The sequence below is a fragment of the Hemitrygon akajei genome, chromosome 16 (genome assembly GCF_048418815.1).
Source record: "Hemitrygon akajei chromosome 16, sHemAka1.3, whole genome shotgun sequence".
NCBI lineage: Eukaryota > Metazoa > Chordata > Chondrichthyes > Myliobatiformes > Dasyatidae > Hemitrygon > Hemitrygon akajei.
Genome location: NC_133139.1, coordinates 19,305,116 through 19,325,743, shown reverse-complemented (window position 1 = coordinate 19,325,743; position 20,628 = coordinate 19,305,116). Strand labels below are relative to the sequence as shown.

The window sequence follows — 20,628 nt, the reverse complement described above, 5'->3', positions numbered from 1 at the left end:
ATCTCCTGTCTCTGTTATCCAAAGTCGACGGTATGGTTGGAGTTAATCAATGTTTCTCTAATAGTTGATTGGTCTCTACAACTTCACCAGAGCCCTATTGGCCTGCCTTAACCTTTTTCACCACTCATAACGGGTTGGACTTTGAGAGCCATACATTGCAAATATTACCAACATAAATTATACACACTTAAGCTAACATGAGTTAAACAGAACCTAGAAGAAGAAGAAGAAGAATAGCCCTTAACTCGGCAGTGGAGTTATCGGGGCTCCATCATGACGGCGTTTCCGTAGCAAGCTATTCTTGTTTTTACGAGGCTGAGTTGCTAGCTCGACGCTCAACCCGACTTGGATTTGAACTCGGGAACCTTCGCTCCGGAGACCGGCGCTGATATTATTGCGTCACCAAGCGGGACGTACAGAACCTAACAAGGAAACAAACCATAAACAATGATAATGACATTAGTGCAAGTTGTGGGAAATACAGTCTAAGATAGAATTAGGGGGTTTCTGGTCAGTTTTAGAACCTGATAGCAGTGGGGAAGAAACTATTATTGTATCTTGAGATGTGGAACTTCAAGCTCCTGTAGCTCCTGTCTGATGTCAGCAATGAGACGAGGGCATCGCCTGAATGGTGAAGGTTATTAGTGATGGATTTTGTCTACCTGAGACATTGCCTCTTACAGATGTCCTCAAAGGTGGGCAGAGGTCTACCCCGGATAGAGCTGGCTGAATCCACTACTCTCTGTAGCCTTCTGCAGTCCTGTAGTTTGGAGTTTCCACATCAGGCCATGATGCAACCAATCAGAGTGCTTCTACATCTGTAGAAAATTTTCAGAGTCTTCAATGACATGCTAAATCTCTTAAAACTTCAAAGAAAATGAAGACACGGCCAGCTCTAGTTCCATAGTCCTTGAATTAAGTGTTTTAAAATTCCTCCCTGTATTACCTTTCTGTCACATCCTCCAGCCCTACACATCTCCAGGATAGTTTTGTCCCTCCAACTCTGCTGTTGCTCCTATATCCCATTTTCGTGCCACATATATTTGTGACTAGTCTTTTAAACCTCATCTTAAACTGCAATTAATTTTACTTACCCATCACCCAGCCTTCAAAATTCAAAAAGTTTAAAGTTCGAAGTAAATTTATTATTAAAGTACGAATCTGTCACCACATCCTACCCTGAGATTCATTTTCATGCAGGCATTCACAGTAGAACTAAGAATCAGAATCAGGTTTCATATCACTGGTACATGTTATGATTTTTTTTTGTTTTGTTGCAACAGTGCATAATATAAAAACTATAAATTATAATTACACACACACACACACACACACACACACACACACACACACACACACACACACACACACACACACACACACACACACACACACACACATATATATAATTAAGCAAATTGTGCAAAAAGAGAGCAAAAATAGTGAGATACTGTTCATGGGTTCATTGTCCATTCAGAAATCTGATGGCAGTGGGGAAGCTGTTCCTGAAACATTGAGTGTGTGCCTTCGGGCTCCTGTACCTCCATTTTGTTGGTAGCAATGAGAAGAGGGCATGTCCTGGGTAATGGAAGTCCTTAATGATGGATGCCGCTTTCTTGAGTCATCAGCTTTTGAGGGTGTCCTCGAAACCAGTGAGGCTAGTTACCATGAGGGAGCTGGCTGAGTTTACAAATTCCTGCAGTTTTTTTTCTGATCCTGTGCAGTGTCCCCTCCACACCAGACGGTGATGCAGCCAGTTGGAATGCTCTCCATAGTACATCTGTGGAAATTTCCGTCAGTCTTTGGTGACCATAGCAAGTCTCCTCAAACTCCTAATGAAGTATAGCCGCTGTGGCGACTTCTTTGTAATTTCATCAACATGTTGGACCCTGGATAGATCCTCAGAGATGTTGACATCCAGGAACATGCAACTGCTCACCCTGTTGATCCTTTGATGAGGACTGGTGTGTGTTCCCTCGACTTCCCTTTCCTGAAATCCACAAGCCAACCCGTAGAATCAATCAATTCTGGTTACTAACAATGCCTCCATTTTAAAGTACTCATTTTTGTTTTCAAATCCATGACTTTGCCCCTTCTCTATTTTCTCCTCCAGTTCCGTTTTTGATAATTCTATGTCTTTCAAATTTGGCTTCTTGCAGATCCCCAGATCTAATCTCTCCACTACTGGAAGCTGATCCTTCAGTTCCTTGAGCCCTCAGCTGTGGAATCACCTCCCTACATCTCTGTACCTCTTCCAGCTTTCTCCCTTCAATTTATAACCAACCTCTTTGATAAAGCTTTTGGTGTAGGTTGAATCTATCACTGATTGTGAGATTTAGTGCTTGGATTTCTTGCCCATCAGGAAGGAGGCTACGTAGCATCCAGGCCAGGACAACTAGACACAAAAAGTGTTACCTTCCCTAAGCAGTAAGGCTGAACAACATCTCCATTAACCCGCCCTATCACATTCTTCATCATCACTAATTTATCATTTTCTGTCAGAGTCACCTTTAAGTACAAACACTCCTTTATGTACATATAATCAATCTATGTGTAAGCTGTATTATATATTTATATTTATTGTTTTTTTTATTATTGTGTTCTTTATCTAAGTGCGTTTTTCTGTGCTGTGTTGGAACTGGAGTAATAATTATTTTGTTCTCCTTTACACTTGTGTACCTGAAATGACAGTAAACAATCTTGAACCTCGAATCTTGTGGACAAACTGCAGTGTGAATACCTGCTGTGACCACTTGGTGATGTCAGTGTTCATTTTCATTCAATTTGCAAATCCATCAAAGCTGGGCTGTTTGACAAACACCAGCAAGAATAACAGATGCAAACCCTTTACTTAAATTTCTGAATTCCAATCCAATTATTACCCTCAATTCTGAATATTTTTAAATTAAGTATTTCATTGTTCGTTTCTGACTGTAGGTCTGTGACCTTGTTTCATAAAGAGACTTTAAGGAAATATATGTTTTTGCAAAACAGTGGCATGAAGTGGTAGGAATCCTGCCATCTGGTGGGCTGAGAAGCAAACCAAGCCCTCAGCAGTGAGCCAGTCTCACAGCTGCTGAATGCAGCATCTCGCCAGACACAGTTTTTCATGGGGTTGCTTTGGCTTCTTTCATTTCTACATTCTTCTCTTTTTGGAGATGAGGTAAGTCTGCACTGAATTTTAATGCTGGGTACACACAGGATTGAGCCCCTGTGTGTTTCTGTTATTTGCTTCTGTTTCTGTTTTGTGTGTGCGCACAATTAAACAGCATTCTGAAGGTACAGTCTGTCAGGTCGCTCCACAGCTCATGAATAATAGCATCAGGCAACGATGCTTGTGTTTTGTTCTGTTTTTGATTCTCTTTATCTTTTGTACCAATCGTTGCTTTTGCTGAGTTGAATATTTCGATCCATTTGCTAGGAATGCAAGCCATGGGATAGGACATAACTGCAGGGTGTTCGGAGATCACTGAATACATTCAGGCATGGAATTGTGTTTACGTTTTAGAAATGAGGATTCCTCAAGGTTAAACGCATGAAGGATTGCATCTTACCCCTAGGTTGGAGGCTGGCACATATACAGAGGCAAATATTGCAAATGCTCTAAATGTGAGGCAAGAAATGAAGATAAAGTAAGAACTCAGGGGCCCCTCTAGCATCTGAAATAAAATAATATTGCACAGTGACTTGTGTAAAGGAAGGCTTTTCATTTGAAAGGTCAACATGGTTATTTTATTGAAAGTTGAATGATTTGCAGCCTATTTGCAGAACCTTCTGCATTTATTTATTTGTTTTAAACACAGATCTTGTGATACTTTTGAAAAAGAAGCAATGGACCAAACCCTTCCTTGTTGTTTGGCAGGTTTGGCTGATCAAAGCGACTGTGTTTGGTAGTGTATTAGTGACAAAGGATTGAATAGTTAAGAACTATCTGTGGGGCACAGAACACAAACTATCAAAGGAAATGTATTGTCCTTGCCTGTGAGGCTCAGTAGATGGTCCTCCTGGCATTGATTCAGAAGGCAATGGATTTGAATCCTGTTTAGACTCAAGTACAAAAGTCTTGGGTAATGTTCCCGTGTAGAGGCGCTGTGATTTCAGAGAGTCCAGGGAGTTATCCACAGTGTCTTGTTAATATTCATTACTGAAACATCACAAAACTAGGCTATTTAACTATTACTGTGCTGCTACTTCTGGGATCTTGCTGCACTGCAATTATAAACTCAGCAGATACTTTATTAGGTACACCTGCTCATTAACACAAGTATCTAATCAGCCAATCATGTGGTAGCAACTCAATGCATAAGAGAATGCAGTCATGATCAAGAGGTTCAGTTATTCAGATCAAACATCAGAATGGGGAAAAACATGATCTAAGTGACTTTGACCATGGTGCCAGATGGGGTGATTTGAGTATCTCAGAAACTGCTAATCTCCTGGGATTTTTTGCGCACAACAGTCTCTGAGCAGGGGTTCCCAACCTGGGGTCCATGGACCCCTCAGTTAATGGCAAGGCTCCACGGCATAAAAATTGGTTGGGAACCCCTGGTCCAGGGAATGGTGCGATAAACAAAAAAAAAATCCAGTTTTGTGGGGGAGAACCGCCTTGTGAATGGGAGAGGTCAGAGGAGAGTGGCGAGACTGGCTCAAGCCACAGGAAGGGGATAGTTACTCAAATAACCACGCGTTAGTGAGCTGAAGAGCGTCTTTGAATTTACAGCATTGAAGTAGATGGGCTACAGCAGCAGAAGACCACGGACGTACACTCAACGGCCGCATTATTAGGCACAGGTTAATACCTAATAAAGTGGCCACTGGGTGTACTGCAGGAATGATTACACCTCATAGGGTTAAATTATTCTGGGACATCCTTGAAGAGCAAATTACTATATATAAACACAAGCTCTCTCTTTGTCAGACACGTTGCCGTCACCACCTGCTCCCTACCCTTCCATCTTGCTCTCTTCTTTAGACGTCCTGACTCCTGCCGAGCTAGCTGTTCCGTAGATCTAGGCAGCACCTGCTGCCGAGTGCCCATCTGCCTCTGAGACCCAGACAGCACAATGCCGATGGGCTTTTGGACCGTTGTGAGCTTTACCTAATTTCCTCGCCTTAGTGCCTCCACTGATAGGAGAGTGTTCCTTTGCCTGGAAGTGCTGGCCTGAAATAGTGCCCTCTCTGGCTGCCTAGGCTGACTGCACAAAATAACTCTCCAATTAAGTGTCTAGTCTGCTTCCATAAAATATGAACTACTGGGCTGCAGTCCTACTGCACAATATTAATAATAAATGTGTTAATGCATTTGGCTGAAATTCATATGAAAGATTCATAGGTGTGGCTTCTATAGGCTTTCAGCTCAATGAGACGCGATTGGGAAGGTGAACAGCAGGCTGTGGGTTACAGGTGCAGTTAGTGCTGGGATGGGGGTGGTCTCGGGTTAATTATCTGAATGTTCCAGGGGTATGATCTAGGTTAACAACCTTCCAGAATGTTTGAGAGTCAAAATGTTAAAATCGTCAATACAGCTTTAATTTTGCCAATCAGTTAGAAGGGATATGTTTAACGTTGTAATGATAAAAGGATCTGGGAAAGGGGTTTTGTTGATCCTGTGACCTTGTGTTGCCTACGTCATCAGACAGCCAGTATCGAAACCATGTCAATCACCGTGCTCTTTTATTTAATGTGTTGTATGGAAACACAGCTTTGAACTCCCAAATCATTTAATAAAATCTAACAGTATTGTTGCTTATGTCCTTCCGTTTGGCATGACATTCTTCCCGTGTTAATAAAACACCATAATAGGACATAGGAGCAGACTAAGGCCATTTGTCCCATCAAGTCTGCTCTGCCATTCCATCATAGCTGATTTATTATCCCTCTCAACCCATTCTCTCACCTTCTCCCCATAACCTTTGATGCCCTGACTAACTAACAACCAGTCAACCTCCACTTTAAATATACTCAATGACTTGGCCTCCTCAAACGTCTGTGGTAATGAATTCCACAGAATGAATTGGCTGAAGAAATTCCATCTCATCTCTGTTCTAAATGAACATCTCTCTATTCTGAGACTGTCCTAAACTCACCTATTGTAGGAACCATCCTCTCCATATCCCCACTGACTAGGCCAGTATTCAATAGGTCTCAATGAGATCACTCCTTATTCTACTAAACTCCAGTGAGTACATCCTTAGAGTCATCAAACACGCCTCACATGTGAACCCTTTCATTCCAGTAATCAATATCGTGAACCTCCTCCAATGCTAGCACATTTTTTCTTAGATAAGGGCCCAAAACTGTTCAGAATCCTCCAAGTGCAGCCTGACAAATGCCTTATAAAGCCTCAGCATCACATCCTTGCTCTTACATTCTACTCCTCGAAATGAATGCTAACATTGCATTTGCCTTCCTTACCACCGACTCAACTTGCAAATTAACCTTTGGGGAATCCTGCATGAGGGCTCACAAGTCCCTTTGCAACTTTGATTTTTGAATTGTCACCCTATATAGAAAATAGTTTACACCTTTATTCCTTCTACCAAAGTGCATGACCATACATTAAATTCCATCTGCCATTTCTTTGCCCATTCTCCCGCGGTCCCAGTAACAACACCCGCAGAACACCACTAGTCACTGGCAGCCAGCTGGAATAGGTCCCCTTTATTTCCAGTCTTTGCCTCCTGCCAGTCAGCCAATCTTCTATCCATGCCGGTATCTTTCCTGTGATACCATGGGCTCTTATCTTGCGGCACCTTGATAAAGACCTTCTGAAAATCCAAGTGAACAACACCCACTGACTCTTCTTCGTCTATTCTGCTTGTTATTTCCTCAAAGAATTCCAACAGATCTGTCAAGCAAGATTTCTCCTTAAGGAAACCATGCCGACTTTGGCCTGCTTTATCAAGCACCATCAAATACTCCAAAAACTTATCCTTAATAATGGACTCCAACATCTCCCCAACCACTGAAGTCAGGCTAACTGGTTTATAATTTCCTTCCTTCTGCCTTCCTCCCTTCTTAAAGAGTGGAGTGACATTTGTAATTTTCCAGTGCTCTGGAACCATTCCAGAATCTAGTGATTCCTGAAAGATCATCATCACTAATGCCTCCACAATCTCTTCAGCTTACCTTCATATATCCTTTTCCCTCCTTATTGCTTTCTTAGTTGCCTTCTATTGGCTTTTAAAAGCTTCTCAAACCTCTAACCTCTCACTAATTTTCATTATATTGTATGCCCTGTCTTTTGCTTTTTTTCCTGTCTTTGACTTCCCACGCCAGTCACAGTTGCATCATTCTCCTTTTAGATTACTTCATCTTTGGGATGTATCCTGCACCTTTCAAATTGCTCTGTGTAAGCCCAGCCTTTACTGTTCTACTGTCATCCCTGTTGGTGTCTCCTTTCAATCAACTTTGGCCAGCTCCTCTCATGTCTTTGTAATTCTCTTTACTCTGCTGTAATACTGATGCATTTAACTTTAGTTTCTCCTTCTCAGACTGTAGGGTGAATTCTATCATAATATGATCACCGTCTCCCAAGGATTCCTATATCTTAATCAAATCTGGGTCATTACATAACACCCAATCCTGAATTACCTTTCCCCTAGTGGGCTCAACCATAGCTGCTCTAAAAAGCCATCTCATAGGCGTTATATACATTCCATTTTTTGGGATCCAAAACCAAACTGATTTTCCCAATCTAACTGCATATTGAAATACCCCATGACTATTGTGATATTGCCCTTTTTACACACCCTATCTGTATCCCATTGAAATTTATATCCCACTTCCTGGTTACTGTTCGGAGGCCTGTAAATAACTCTTATCAGGTTCTTTTTATCTTTGGAGTTTCTTAACTCTACCCACAAGGATTCTATATCTTCCAATCTTAAAGAGTTTATTTAATTTCTTTTTGCCAACAGAGCCACCCCACACCCTCCACCGACCTGCCTGTCCTTTCAATACAATATGTATCCTTGGATATTAAACTCCCAATAATGATTCTCTTTCATCCACGACTCAGTGATACCTACAATGTTACACCTGCCAATCTCTAACTGCACTACAAGATCATCTACCTTACTCCATATTGATGGAACTGAAAAGATGATGTCAATGTGCGTGGGAACGAAGAACAAACATTCTTCATTAAAGTGATCCTTTCTGTTTCTCTTGTTGATCTTAGCATTAGATCATGTCTTAATTACCCATTAATACTCAACTGTCGTAACTGAGTCAAAAGTATTAGCCAGAGTACACAAGCAGGGAAGTCACGACAAACCTTTATAAAACACTAGTTTGGTCACAGCTGTGTCTACTTCAGGAAAGGTGATGTTTAGGAAGAGTGCAAAGGTGACTTACTGCAGGGCAGGGTTTTCAGGGATGAAGCATCTTTGTTCCATTGATAGACCAGACTAGGGAAAATGGGCAGGCAAGAAGATAAGGAGAGAAAGGGGAAATGGGATGGGGAATGTGGTGGGGGGGCATTACCGGAAGTTCGAGAAATTGATGTTCATGCCAATAGGTGCTCTGCCCCCTCTTTCTTTCTTCCATGGCCTTCTGTCTCCTCCCTTCTCCAGCCCTCTATCTCTTTCACCAATCAACTTCCCAGCTCTTTACTGCATCCCTCCCCCTCCCAGTTTCACCTATCACCTTGTGTTTCTTCCCCCCCCCCATCTTTTAAATCTATTCCTTTTCTTTTCTCCAGTCCTGCCAAAGGGTCTCGGCCTGAAACGCCCACTGTACTTTTTACCATGGATGCTGCCCGGCCTCCTGAGTTCTTCCAGCATTTTGTGTGTGCCGCTTGGATTTCCAGCATCTGCAGATTTTTTCTTGTTTGTGATTGGACCGACCACTAAATTATTTGATTTATTTAGAGAAACAGCATGGCAACAAGCACCTGCTCCCCAATTACACCCCTGTGAACAATTTTCACCTACTAACCTCTACGACTTTGGAATGTGGGAGGAAACAGGAGCATCCGGAGGAAACCCACGCGGTCAGGGGGGGATCGTACAAACTACTTACGGACAGTGGTGGAATTGAACCTGGGTTGCTAGTGCTATAACAGCTAATTGCTATGCTACCGTGCCAATCTAAAAAGAAAAAAAAATCAACATCGCCACCCTGGAGATGCCCCAAATTAAATCCCAGACCTAATACATGCCACACCTGCACTCTTCTGCAGAGCTATGCATATGCCCACGTACATAATATTTTGAGCTTTGCACATGTTCTACATTCTATGTCATATATGTCAAACTCAAGGCCCGCGGGCCAAATCCAGTCCGCAGTGGAATTATCTTTGGCCCGCGAGATAATATCTAATTACTATTAAAGCTGGCCCCAGTAATCGAAGCGCCTATGGCGTATGATATGGCTAATGCTGAGTTTATTCAGGTACCAGGTTTTCAGGGTTTTTAGTGTTTATTCGGCAGTCTTCTTCATAAGAAACGGAATTTGTAAAGTGAAACACTTTGTAGTTATAGCAGAGACTGAGACACATGAGAGCAGGCTGAAAAAACGGAGGCAACGAAAGCTGCGTTCGCACGCGTCCGACTGATCCGGCCCGCATGAAGCTGCATTTTGCTCAGTCCGGCCCGTGACCTAAAATGAGTTTGACACCTCTGTTCTATGTTATATGATTATATTATCTTTAAGAAAATACTTTAATTACAAGCTAAATAATTAAAAATATTAAAGGTACGTCGTGGAAGAAAAACAGAGAATGAGAAATGATTGTATAGTCCTTTGAAAAAGTTGTTGTAGAGTGGATGGACTGAATGTGTTGTGCTAGACATGAAGACTCGTTAATCTGTTAATAAAGTAGCCCCTGGATTCATTTCTCAATCAAGATTGAGATTCTACCTCCAAAATTAAGCAAAGTTTAAAAAGATGGACAGGGAAATGGAATAATTTAATTGGAGCGAAGGGGTAAGTATGGTCTGATCATTACAAACAGAGGAAGTGGAAAGAGGAGGTGGAAAAAATGTTAGGGAGGTAGTGGGGTTCTGTGCTTCTGTTAGCATGGGTGGGGGAAGGTGGGTCGATGCTTTTGCTGCAGCCTCTGAGGGGGAGAGGGGGCTTTGAGGCTTCGATGTTTCGATCATTCATTCAATGGCTTTCTTGTTACGTGGATCTCTGGGAAGAGTACGAATCTCAGGTTGTATACTGTATACATACTCCGACATTAACTGAACCATAGAACTTCTGAACAAATATTAACATAGTAAAAATTATAATATATTCCATGTCATTAACAGAGCTTTATTATTAGATTTTCTACTGGATATCAAGGGTCTAGCATGAAGTAATTCTGCCTTAAGTGGTTTCAGGAATCTGCCTGAAAAAACATGAATCAACTAATAGGCTTCAGTTATGTTGAGCGATATTAATAATGGTGTTGGTGTGTGGCCAAGTGGTTAAGGCGTTGGTTTAGTGATCTGAAGGTCGCTAGTTCGAGCCTCAGCTGAGGCAGCATGTTGTGACTTTGAGCAAGGTACTTAACCATACATTGCTCTGCGACGACACTAGTGCCAAGCTGTATCGGTCCTAGTGCCCTTCCCTTGGAGAACATCGGTGATGTGGAGAGGGGGACTTGCAGAAGGGCAACTGTCAGTCTTCCATACAACCTTGCGCAGGCCTGCGCCCTGGAAACCTTCCAAGGTGCAAATCTATGATCTCTCAAGACTAATGGATGCCTACTATCTATTAATAATGGATCTTCTGCTAGCCAAGGTCCTTTTTTTAATATAGTATCATATTAATGTCCTTGATAGAAAACTATAAGGTAAAATTCTTCCATCTAGTTTGATGTTCCTCTGGGTGCTGATTCTTGCTGGGAGACATCAGAGCTCTCACTATTTTAAACAACTGGGCAGCAAATGAGTATATGATACTTAGATTAAAGGTTATGTTTCTGAACCAATATTCTCCTGCTGTGACATGGTGTCAAACAAGCATGGGAGCTGATCAGCCATAACTGCAGGGGTTATCGGACTGGGGACACAACATAGATTAAGGATGCTCTTTGAAAAAATCCAACATCCTCACCTTGGGGCAGCACGGTAGTACAGCTGTTAGTGTAACACTATTACAGTGCCAGGGATCTCTATTGCAGTGTGTAGTGGCTAGCACAATGCTTTGCAGTATCACTGATCCAAGTTCAATTCCTATCACTGTCTGGAAGGAGTTTGTATGTTCTCCCCATGACCGTGTGGGTTTCCTCCAGGTGCTCCAGTTTCCTCCCACAGCCCAAAGACGTACTGGGTAGTAGGTTAATTGGTCATTGTAAATTGTCCCGTGATTAGGCTAGGGTTAAATCGGGGGTTGCTGGGCGGTGTGGCTTGAACTGCTGGAAGGGCCTGCTCCACACTGCTACCCAATAAATAAATTAAAATCACCAATCGAAGTTCAGTTCCTGCTTCTGCTAGTAAGGAGTTCGTATATTCTCCGTTTCCTCTCATATTCCAAAGATGCACGGTTAGAGTTAGCATGTTGTGCTGTCACCAGAATCTTGGCAACAGTTGCGGGCTGCCCATCACAATTCTCACAGATTTAATCTGACGTAAATGATGTATGTTTCAAGGTACATGTGAAAAACAAGGCTAATCTTATTTTTTAAAAATCTTAATCTAATCAAAGTAAAACAATAACAGAATGCAGAATGAAGTCCAACAGCTACAGAGAAAGTGCAGTGCAGACAAACAATAAGGTGTGAGATCATAATAAGGTAGATTGTGAGGTCAGGAGTCCATCTTTTCGTGTTAGGGAACTATTCAAAAATCTTAGAAAAGCTGGGTAGAAGCCTGGGGATACATGCATTCAGGGTTTTGTATATTCTGTCCGATGGCAGAAGGGGGAAAGAGAATGTCCGGGGTGATGGGGTATTTGTTTATGCTGGCTGAATAAATGTAAGTTTACATTGTACGTTTCCATTATAGCTTTGATTAAAAATCACAGGAATTTTTAGAAAGAAGGACAGAAAATGTTGGAAGTACTCAACAGGTCAGGCTGCATCACTGGAGAGAAAATCAGAGAGTTTATTGTTCTGATAGCAGGTCATCCACCAGGAAATTTTTCTTTCCACAGATGTTGCCTGATCTGCTGAAAATGTCAAGAGATTTCTTTTGGTAATTTCGATTCCAGCATCGGGACTATTTTGCTTTTGAGTCTGAAATATCTATCTGTGATCACTGGTCACATTATTCTCCACACCAGTTTGCTTGACTGCTCTACTGTGAACATTGTGTGCATTGCTAACAGAATTTGAGTAATGTTGGAAATTATTGCTGCATGGATTATCTTGGGCAAATATATTTATTGATCTCTAGGATCATTTTATTGATTTGACAGTGCAAAGAGGAATATAATTTAGCCTAGAATATTTGAAAGGTGTTTGAGCCGGAGTCTTCTGTTGATATTTAACCCTTTGAGTTCAGGCTACCAGAATCTTTGGAGCTTATCATGTTCATAGAGATTGAGTCATTGGGTAATTGTGTTGGTGGGTGCAGAGGACCAAGAGGAGAGATCCTACGGGGTGCAGCTGTACAAGAGATGTACAGAAAATAGTATACAGATACAGCAAGTCACTAAAAAGGCAAACGTAACAATGACCTTCATTGCAAGAACACGGTAGCATAGCGGTTAGCACAATGCTATTACAGCTTGGGGCGATGAAGAGTTCAGAGTTCAATTCCAGCGCCATTCTGTCCTCTCCATGGAATGTGTGGGTTTTCTCTGGGTGCTCCAGTTACCTCCCATAGTCCAAAGATGTACCAGGTAGGGTGATTGGTCATTGTAAATAGTCCCATGATTAGAATATGTTAGGGTTAATCTGGTTTGTCAGGGGTTGCTGGGGAGGCGTAGCCTGAAAGGCCAGAAGGGCCTACTCTGCGTTGTATTGCTAAAACAAATTTTAAAATTACCAGTAGGATAGCCTCTGTGTAATTTACAGGGTATTGGTGAAATCACACTGAGAACACCTTACTTAAGAAGGGGTATGCTTGCTTTGAAGGCAATTTGGAAAAAATGAATACTAGAATTGATTCAGGAGGTGAAGTTATTGTCTCATGAAGAATGATCGATCCTATAGGAGTTTAGAACCAGCAGAGGAGATCTCACCAGAGGACGTTGACATTAAACAGAGAACAGAGGAAGTAGAATAGTACAACACAGGAACAGGCCCTCTGTCACCATGTGGAAGTCCATCAGCCTGCACATGACCTGTATCTCTCTATTTCCCCACCAGTTCATGTGTATTTCTAGATATCTCTTAAATATTACCATTGTAGCTGTTTCCACTGTATCCCATGGCAGTGCATTCCAGGCACCCATTCATCATCATCATTTTCCATGTTGTATGATGTGGTCGATCATGTCTTCCATTTGTCTTTTCACTTGTTATTCTTTTCTCTATCCACAACCATGGTTGTTCTCGGCAATTTTTTCTACAGAAGTGGTTTGCCATTGCTTTCTTCTGGGCAGTGTCTTTACCAGACGGGTGACCCCATCCATTATCAATACTCTCAGAGATTGTCTGCTTGGTGTCAGCGGTCACTTAACCAGGTTTCATGTGACCCAGATTAGAAGGTTTCTTCCGTGTGTTTCATTTCCCACCCACATCCCAGAGTAGTGATGGTTTGTAGGTTAATTGGCAAATTAATCGGGTGGTGGTGTGGAGATAACGTCTCTACCAAAGGACGTGTAAAGCGCTCATTCCCTCTGCTAATCTGTAAATCACTCTTGGGGAAGGTGTGGCACCTGCCTAGCCCCCCTCCTCCTCCCTACCCCCACTGATCAGGGTCACGCAAAGCCTTGGGAGCTGGTCATATGAGTTATATGATGGTCATATGAGCAGATGGTGCATATCACAAGTCCTGGCTATGCCAGCACTGACACCAGGTGGACAATCTCTGGAGAGTATTGATAATGGCTGGGTTCACCTACCTTGATAAGACATTGCCCAGAAGACGGCAATGGCAAACCACTTCTGAAGAAAAATTTGCCAAGAGCAATCACGATCGCCTATGTCATACACAAGAGAGTTGATGGAAAAGTGGAGAGAATAAAATGGGATTATCTTACCACTCATTCCACAATCTCTTTGATCCACCACCATCAGGAAGGAGCCAGAGGAGCATCGGGACTAGGACTGCCAGACTGGGTAACAAGTTCTTCCCTCAGGCTGTGAGACTGATGAATACCCTGCCACCACCGAGTTCTCGTCACCAGGACAACAAGCTGTTTACTGTACTGTTTACTCTTTACCTGTGTTGGGCACCGCATGCACTTTAAATTATATGGAAAACAGGCCCTTCAGCCCGTGTTGTTCATGCCAATCAAAATGTCTGACTGAGCTTATGCCTTTTACCTGCATTCAGCTCATATCCCTCCCAGGAGTTCCCAACCTAGGGTCCACAGACCCCTCAGTTAACAGTAGGGGTCCATGGCATAAAAAAGTTGGGAACCCCTGTTCTAAACCTTTCCTATCCATCTACCTGTCCAAATATCTTTTAAATGTTGTAACTGTATCTACCTTTACCACTTCCCCTAGTAGCTCGTTCCACAAAGGAGCGCTGAAGTTCCTTCTAAATCTTTACCTTCCCACTATAAAGCTATGACCTCCAGTTCTGGACTCCCTTACCCTGGTGAAAAAGCAGAGGTCTTTCACCTTCTCTATGTCCCTCATGATTTCATAAACCCCTAGAAGGTCACAAGTACCTGGACAAGCTCTTGACATGGCTGAGAGCTGGAAAATTGGATTCAATTTCTCTTTGTTTTAGCCAAAGTGTCTCATTACCAGTCACAAATATTCACATTTTTGTGTCTTTTTTTTTCTGGTGCAAAGTAGCATCTTGCCGCTCCTCCTTGATGTGACGAGGTAGGTCATCCAGGACAGTTTAATAAACCCCCTCAGAAGTGAAAGAGGGAGACTGCTGGGTGGAAACCTCTCCCCAAATGAACAGCCCTCGTTCTTACTGCTGTAACCGGGGCTGAGGCAAGGACACAGCAAGGCAGGCTGCCAGTCTCCTGCTGTGAGGCAGGGCATCTGAAGCAGTGCAGCGAAAACTCCCTTTGTACTCCACGTAATTGTACAATGAACACTCCCTGAATCCCCTGTGTCTGCCTTCTTGTGGTTTATAGCTCCCGGCTAGCTCCTTCTTGTGCTTGCATTGTTTAATTGTTCGCTGGAAGCTGTGCAAGAGAGTTTAATGAAGATTTAATTTAGAAGGAAGGGCGGTGTAGAAAAAAAATGAATAATGCAAGAAAATACCTCATGTTTATGAGTATGGTTTTCGTTTGTTGATGAGTGCCTGATTCCAGAATGACAGATTTCCCCACCTTTTTGTTGATTAAACACTACATACCCTAAATCACATGGTTTCTGTTGCCATGGTATCTTGTGTCTTATTACCCATTCCCCACTGACACCAGCTGACAACAGTGGATTTTTAATTCATAATTGTTTGTGTAATAGATTGTGGGAGGAAAGATGCTTCAGAAACAGCTTAACAAGGAGAAGCAAATGTTTGTGCTTGTGGTGTCAAGGCACAGCAAGATCCCACAAAAGCCAATGGTTATGAATGTTCATTAAAAAAAATTTGCAGATGCTGGAAGTCTGAAATAAAAGCTGAAAATATTAGAAACACTCTGAAAATTGGAGAGCAACTCTGAAAGAACATTTCAGGGCTAGAACCCTTCATTGAAATTGAGAAAGTGAGTCGATGTAAATTTTCCATAGTACAGAAGACAGAGAAATGGACAAAGGGCATATTTCTGATAGGGAGAGACCAAATGTGGCATTTAAGATCAGATAATGGCTGTTTTCCATTGTGACATTCTGCTAATAGTAAGGTTGTCGGATATGCCCAGCAGCTGGTTCCAGGTGGGATGAATGTCTGGTTAATGCCTTTCACTGTGGGTGCAAGTTAATGGAAGAATTCTGGAGATGGGATGATGGATTACAACGCCCACACGGGCAGCTGCAGGGATTGGGTAGTGATTGGGGCACTGGTTCTGATCCATGTGGCAGGAGGGTTGGTCTACCGAATTCCCTCGATATTGCAGCACGCACCTGGTAATGATCACGGAGCAAGATGGCACCAGAGAACAATGCGACCAACAGCAACGTCCCGCAGGCAGCTCACAGAACTACCTGTCTGGCGGAGCCTGCCTGCGTTTGACTGGCCTCCCTCTCCCTCTCACCAGCTGCTGTCAGAGGAAAGCACAGGAGCCTTGAGCTACATGTTGCAAGGATTGATCGGTGAAGCTGTGGACTCGTTTTGTGGGACTTTGAGGCTCATGACGCACGCATCTCTTGATTATGGTTACTCTTTCCTTTGCTGTGCTTGAGCGGGTGATCAATACAGACTGGGGCGCTCCAGTGAAGAATGCTTTGCCCGCGGCCAGCAGTAGACTAGCAGTGTGACACTGAACTGAAGTAAACTGAATACAACTGGACTCCTGGTTTGATGTTCGAAATTCTATGTGTTGTTCGCTCACTTTTTGCCACTAGTGCTATTTGATTTCTTTTCCATGTGGTGGGAGTCTGATGGTTTCTTCAGTGGGTTCCAAGGGTTCTTTGCAGGAGGATGAACCTCAGAGTGGCATTCTGTATGCATACTTGGTGACAATAAATGTACTCTGAATCTTTGAATTCTTAATAAAATATCTAGGAAATTAGGAAATGTACCAGGATGGTAAGAAGATAGGAAGGTGGCGCTAACACAGGTGGTGTAGGGGTAGGGGCTGTTACTAAGATGAAGCGGTGTATGGAGAGTGTTGTCCATTGAAACAGATCCCAGAATGTCCCTGGTGGAGTGATGAAGAACTTGGCTCCTTTTCCATCTGGCCACGCACTCTTATTGGCTTCTACTGCCACACTGCCAGGGTTCCTGGGTGCGCTGTCAATCACCGCCAAAGTTGCCTTGCCACCCAATCACAGGGCTCTAATTTCCATTGGTCAGTTGGGCTGTCCTTCCCTGGTCTGGTGTCCCTGTGAGTCTGGACTCACAATGATGAAAACCCTCCAGAGTTTCCACTGAGACCACTGCCAGCGGAGAGGGATGGATTCCGTGAAGCCCACATCTTGTAAACAGTAAAGGAAAGAAACTCCATCAATGAGCTATTTTTTATGAGCAGAAGGTGTTCAAATCTTTCCTGGGAACTTGTCAAAGGAGTTCATTAGCCATTAGAAACTGTGCAGAGTGGATAGAGGTTATTCAGCCCATTGTCTCCGTACTCGTCAAGAAAGAGCTACCTAGCCGAATTCCATCTTCCAGCCCCTACTCCATGGACCTCTGGTTGCAGTTGTTCTAGTGTACAGATATATATTTCCTGTACGTGAAGAAGGTTTCTTCCTTCTCTGGTCTTTTGAACAATAAGCTGACTGAAAAAAAAATCCCCATTTGCCCTCAAATTCTTCCATCAATAACTTTAAAAGTGCACTTCCTAGTTTTTCACTCCTCTGCTGGTCTAAGTTCGGTCATTATCTGCTGTGTCGTATGACGTAGGCGATCATGATCTTTTCATGACCATGACTGTTCCTGGCAATTTTTTTCTACAGAAGTGGTTTGCCATTGTCTGCTTCTGGGTGGTGTCATTACAAGATGGGTGACCCCAGCTCTTCAGAGATCGCCTGCCTGGCATCAATGGTGCCGTAATCAGGACTTGTGGTAATGCACCAGATGCTCATATGACCATCCACCATGTGTTCCCATGGCTTCACTTGACTCTGATATGGGTGGTGGGGAGGGCAGTGCTAATCAGGTGCTACACCTTGCCCAGGGTTGACCTGCAGGCAAGCGGAGGGAAGGAACGCCTTACACCTCCTTCGCTAGAGATGCATCTTCATCCTGCCTCCTAGCTAATGTAAGCAGGTCCCTCCTATTTACTGTCTTCCTGCTGCATCTGTTGATTCAAAGAAAACAACTTCAGCCTATCCAATATTTGCTTATAATTATCTCTTCCTTTTTAAACATAGAAGAGTGCACCATAGGAACAATCTCTTCAGTCCATAATGTCTTCAGTGACAATGGTGCCAATCCAAATTAATCTCACCCGCCTGCACTCACTCTATATCTCTCCATTCCCTGCCTGTTCCCATGCCCATCTGACTGCATCTTAAATTGATTTTGCAGTAGGCTAAAAGGTTGGCACAACCTCACGGGCCAAAGGGTTACACAAAGTCCTGCTGATTATTTCTAATAAATTTATGCTTTTCCAGATGCAAGAGGGTCTTTTCCATAGGAAACTTCTCCAGTAATTTCCCTTTCATTGTGATCTCCTGTTTCTTTTTCTGTTGCTCTTGTTAAAGAGAGGGACAATATTGACTTTTCTTCTTTCCTTTGGAACTTCTTTGTGATTAAAGAGCATACAAAGATCTTTGTGAGGCAGTCTCCTCTATTAAGAACTTGGGAAAGATCCCATAGGGCCTTGGAGATTTATTATTAATAATAATAGTATACTTTATTGATCTCGAGTGGGAAATTATTTAACCAGTGACTTAAGGATTTATTCACCCTAATGTTCTTCAAGAAGCCCAGCACTTTCTTTTTCTTCATATCAACATGCTCCAGAATATCCACACACCCTTCCCTGATCTGTTAATCTGTTGAATCTATTGAATTCCAATAAGAAGCATTTATTTAGTACCTTGCCCATTTTCTCTGGCTCCAGGCATAAATGTCCTTCTTTGTCCATGAGTCTTCCTACCCACTCCCTCGATAACCTCTTGTATTTATCGTACTGTATGTATAAAACTCTTCCTGAGTAACACATAAAATCCAGGAGGAACTCAGCAGGTCAAGCAGCATCTATGGAAAGGAATGAGCAGACGACGTTTTGGGCTGAGACCCTTCATCAAGACTGGAAAAGGAGGGGAAAGAGGCTGGAATGAGAGCGTGGGGGGGGGGGGCAGAGGGGCAGAAGCTGACAAGTGACAGGTGAAACCAGGTGAGGGGGCAGATAGGTGGTTGAGGAAGGGGGGGATGAAGTGAAAAGCTGGCAGGTGGTAGGTGGAAAAAGTAAAAGTCTGATAGGAGAGGAGAGTCAACTGTAGGAGAAAGGGAAGGGGAGGGGTATTAGAGGGAGGTGATAGGCAGCTGAGAAGAAGAGACGAAGTAAGAGGGGAGACAGAGTGGGGAATGGAAGAAGATGGAATTACTGGAAGTTAGAGAAATCTCTTTAATCCTATTTGCCAAAGACAATTGAATGTACCTTTTAGCCCTCTTGATTTCCTATTTAAGTTCTCTCCAATTTGCTTCATATTTCTGAAAAGCCCTGTGCAATTTCAGCTTCCTAAACCATACATATGCTTCCTTTCTCTTTGAGATAATGGTACACGGATACAATGTTTGCAGTCCTCCAATTTGTTGGGCAGGTGTAGCTAGTGAATATTGGAAAATGACAGTCCGAGCCTTTGTAAATTTCTCCCTTGCTTCTGTTAACAGCCGGGGTGGCCTGTAAACTGTAATGTGGTGAACAGATCAGTACAGAGTACTCAAGCTAACAGAACTCTTCCAGCATTATCTCCCTGCTCCTACATCATTCTGTGCCTCAAGCTATTAAAGAAAAAGCACTCCCTAGCTTTTTTAGTTGTCTGGTTGAATGGTACTGCTGCCTTTTGAGGATCTGTGGATGTGTACTTCAAGGTCCTTCTGTGTGTCCTCACCACTCAGTACCCTTACATTCATTCTGTATTCCCTTGCCTTGTTACACCTCCACACAAATACATTTCTTTACACTACCTCTGATTAATTCCATTTGACACTTTTCTGACCAACTAAGCCATCCTTCCATACTTTCTGACATTTCAACATTTTTCCTCTTGCTGCCAGCTACTCAACCAATTATTTTACTACTTGCAAACTTATTTTATTCTGCACCTTACATTTAAGTCAAATTCTTTAACATACTCAGCAAATAACAGGAGTACTCAGTATGGATAAAATAAACTGGTCAATCATTATCCTTTGCTTCCTCCCACTGAGCCAGTTTTGAATACAGTATGCCATTGCCCCTTGAATCTCTTGGCCTTTTACAATTTTGAACAGACTGCCAAATGGGACCTTCATCTCATGTTCTCGATGCTTATTGCTTATTTATTTATTATTATTATTTCTTTCTTTTTGTATTTGTACAGCGTGTTGTCTTTTCCACACTGGTTGAACACCCAAGTTGGTGCAGACTTCCATTGATTATTATGGTTATTATTCTATTATGGATTTATTGAGTATCCTCGCAAGAAAATGAATCTCAGGGTTGTGTATGGTGACATATATGTACTTTGATAATAAATTTACTTTGAACTTTATTTTGCATCTAATACTTTGGCACAACTTCCTCAAAAAATATATGCACATTAATTGGACTTATGATAAATTCATGCAGGCTCTCTGATGCAGGCACTTTTGTAGATGAAGGTTTATATATCCCTTGGAGCTGATGTTAATAAGTTGTCTTTTGCCAAATTTAAAATAACAGGCCAGTTTATCTCCTCCTGCCATTTTAGACAATGATATAATGTTAGCTGCCCTCTAATCCGCTGGCACCTCTTGTCAGAGAACATTGGAAAATGATGGTCAGAACCTTTGTGATTTCCTTCCTTGCTCCTTTTAGTGGTTGGGCAGT

At 42.6% G+C, this 20,628-nt stretch overlaps 1 protein-coding gene across 1 annotated transcript in view; it reads left to right on the top strand.

The window, feature by feature from the left end:
* The first annotated feature begins 3,057 nt into the window (after nucleotides 1–3,057).
* apc2 (APC regulator of WNT signaling pathway 2) overlaps nucleotides 3,058–20,628 on the top strand; it is a 246,097-nt gene continuing 228,526 nt past the window's right edge. The window contains exon 1 of the mRNA XM_073068331.1: nucleotides 3,058–3,163. Coding sequence (XP_072924432.1) covers nucleotides 3,110–3,163 — 54 coding nt within the window. The 5' untranslated portion in view covers nucleotides 3,058–3,109. The remainder of the gene's footprint in view (nucleotides 3,164–20,628) is intronic.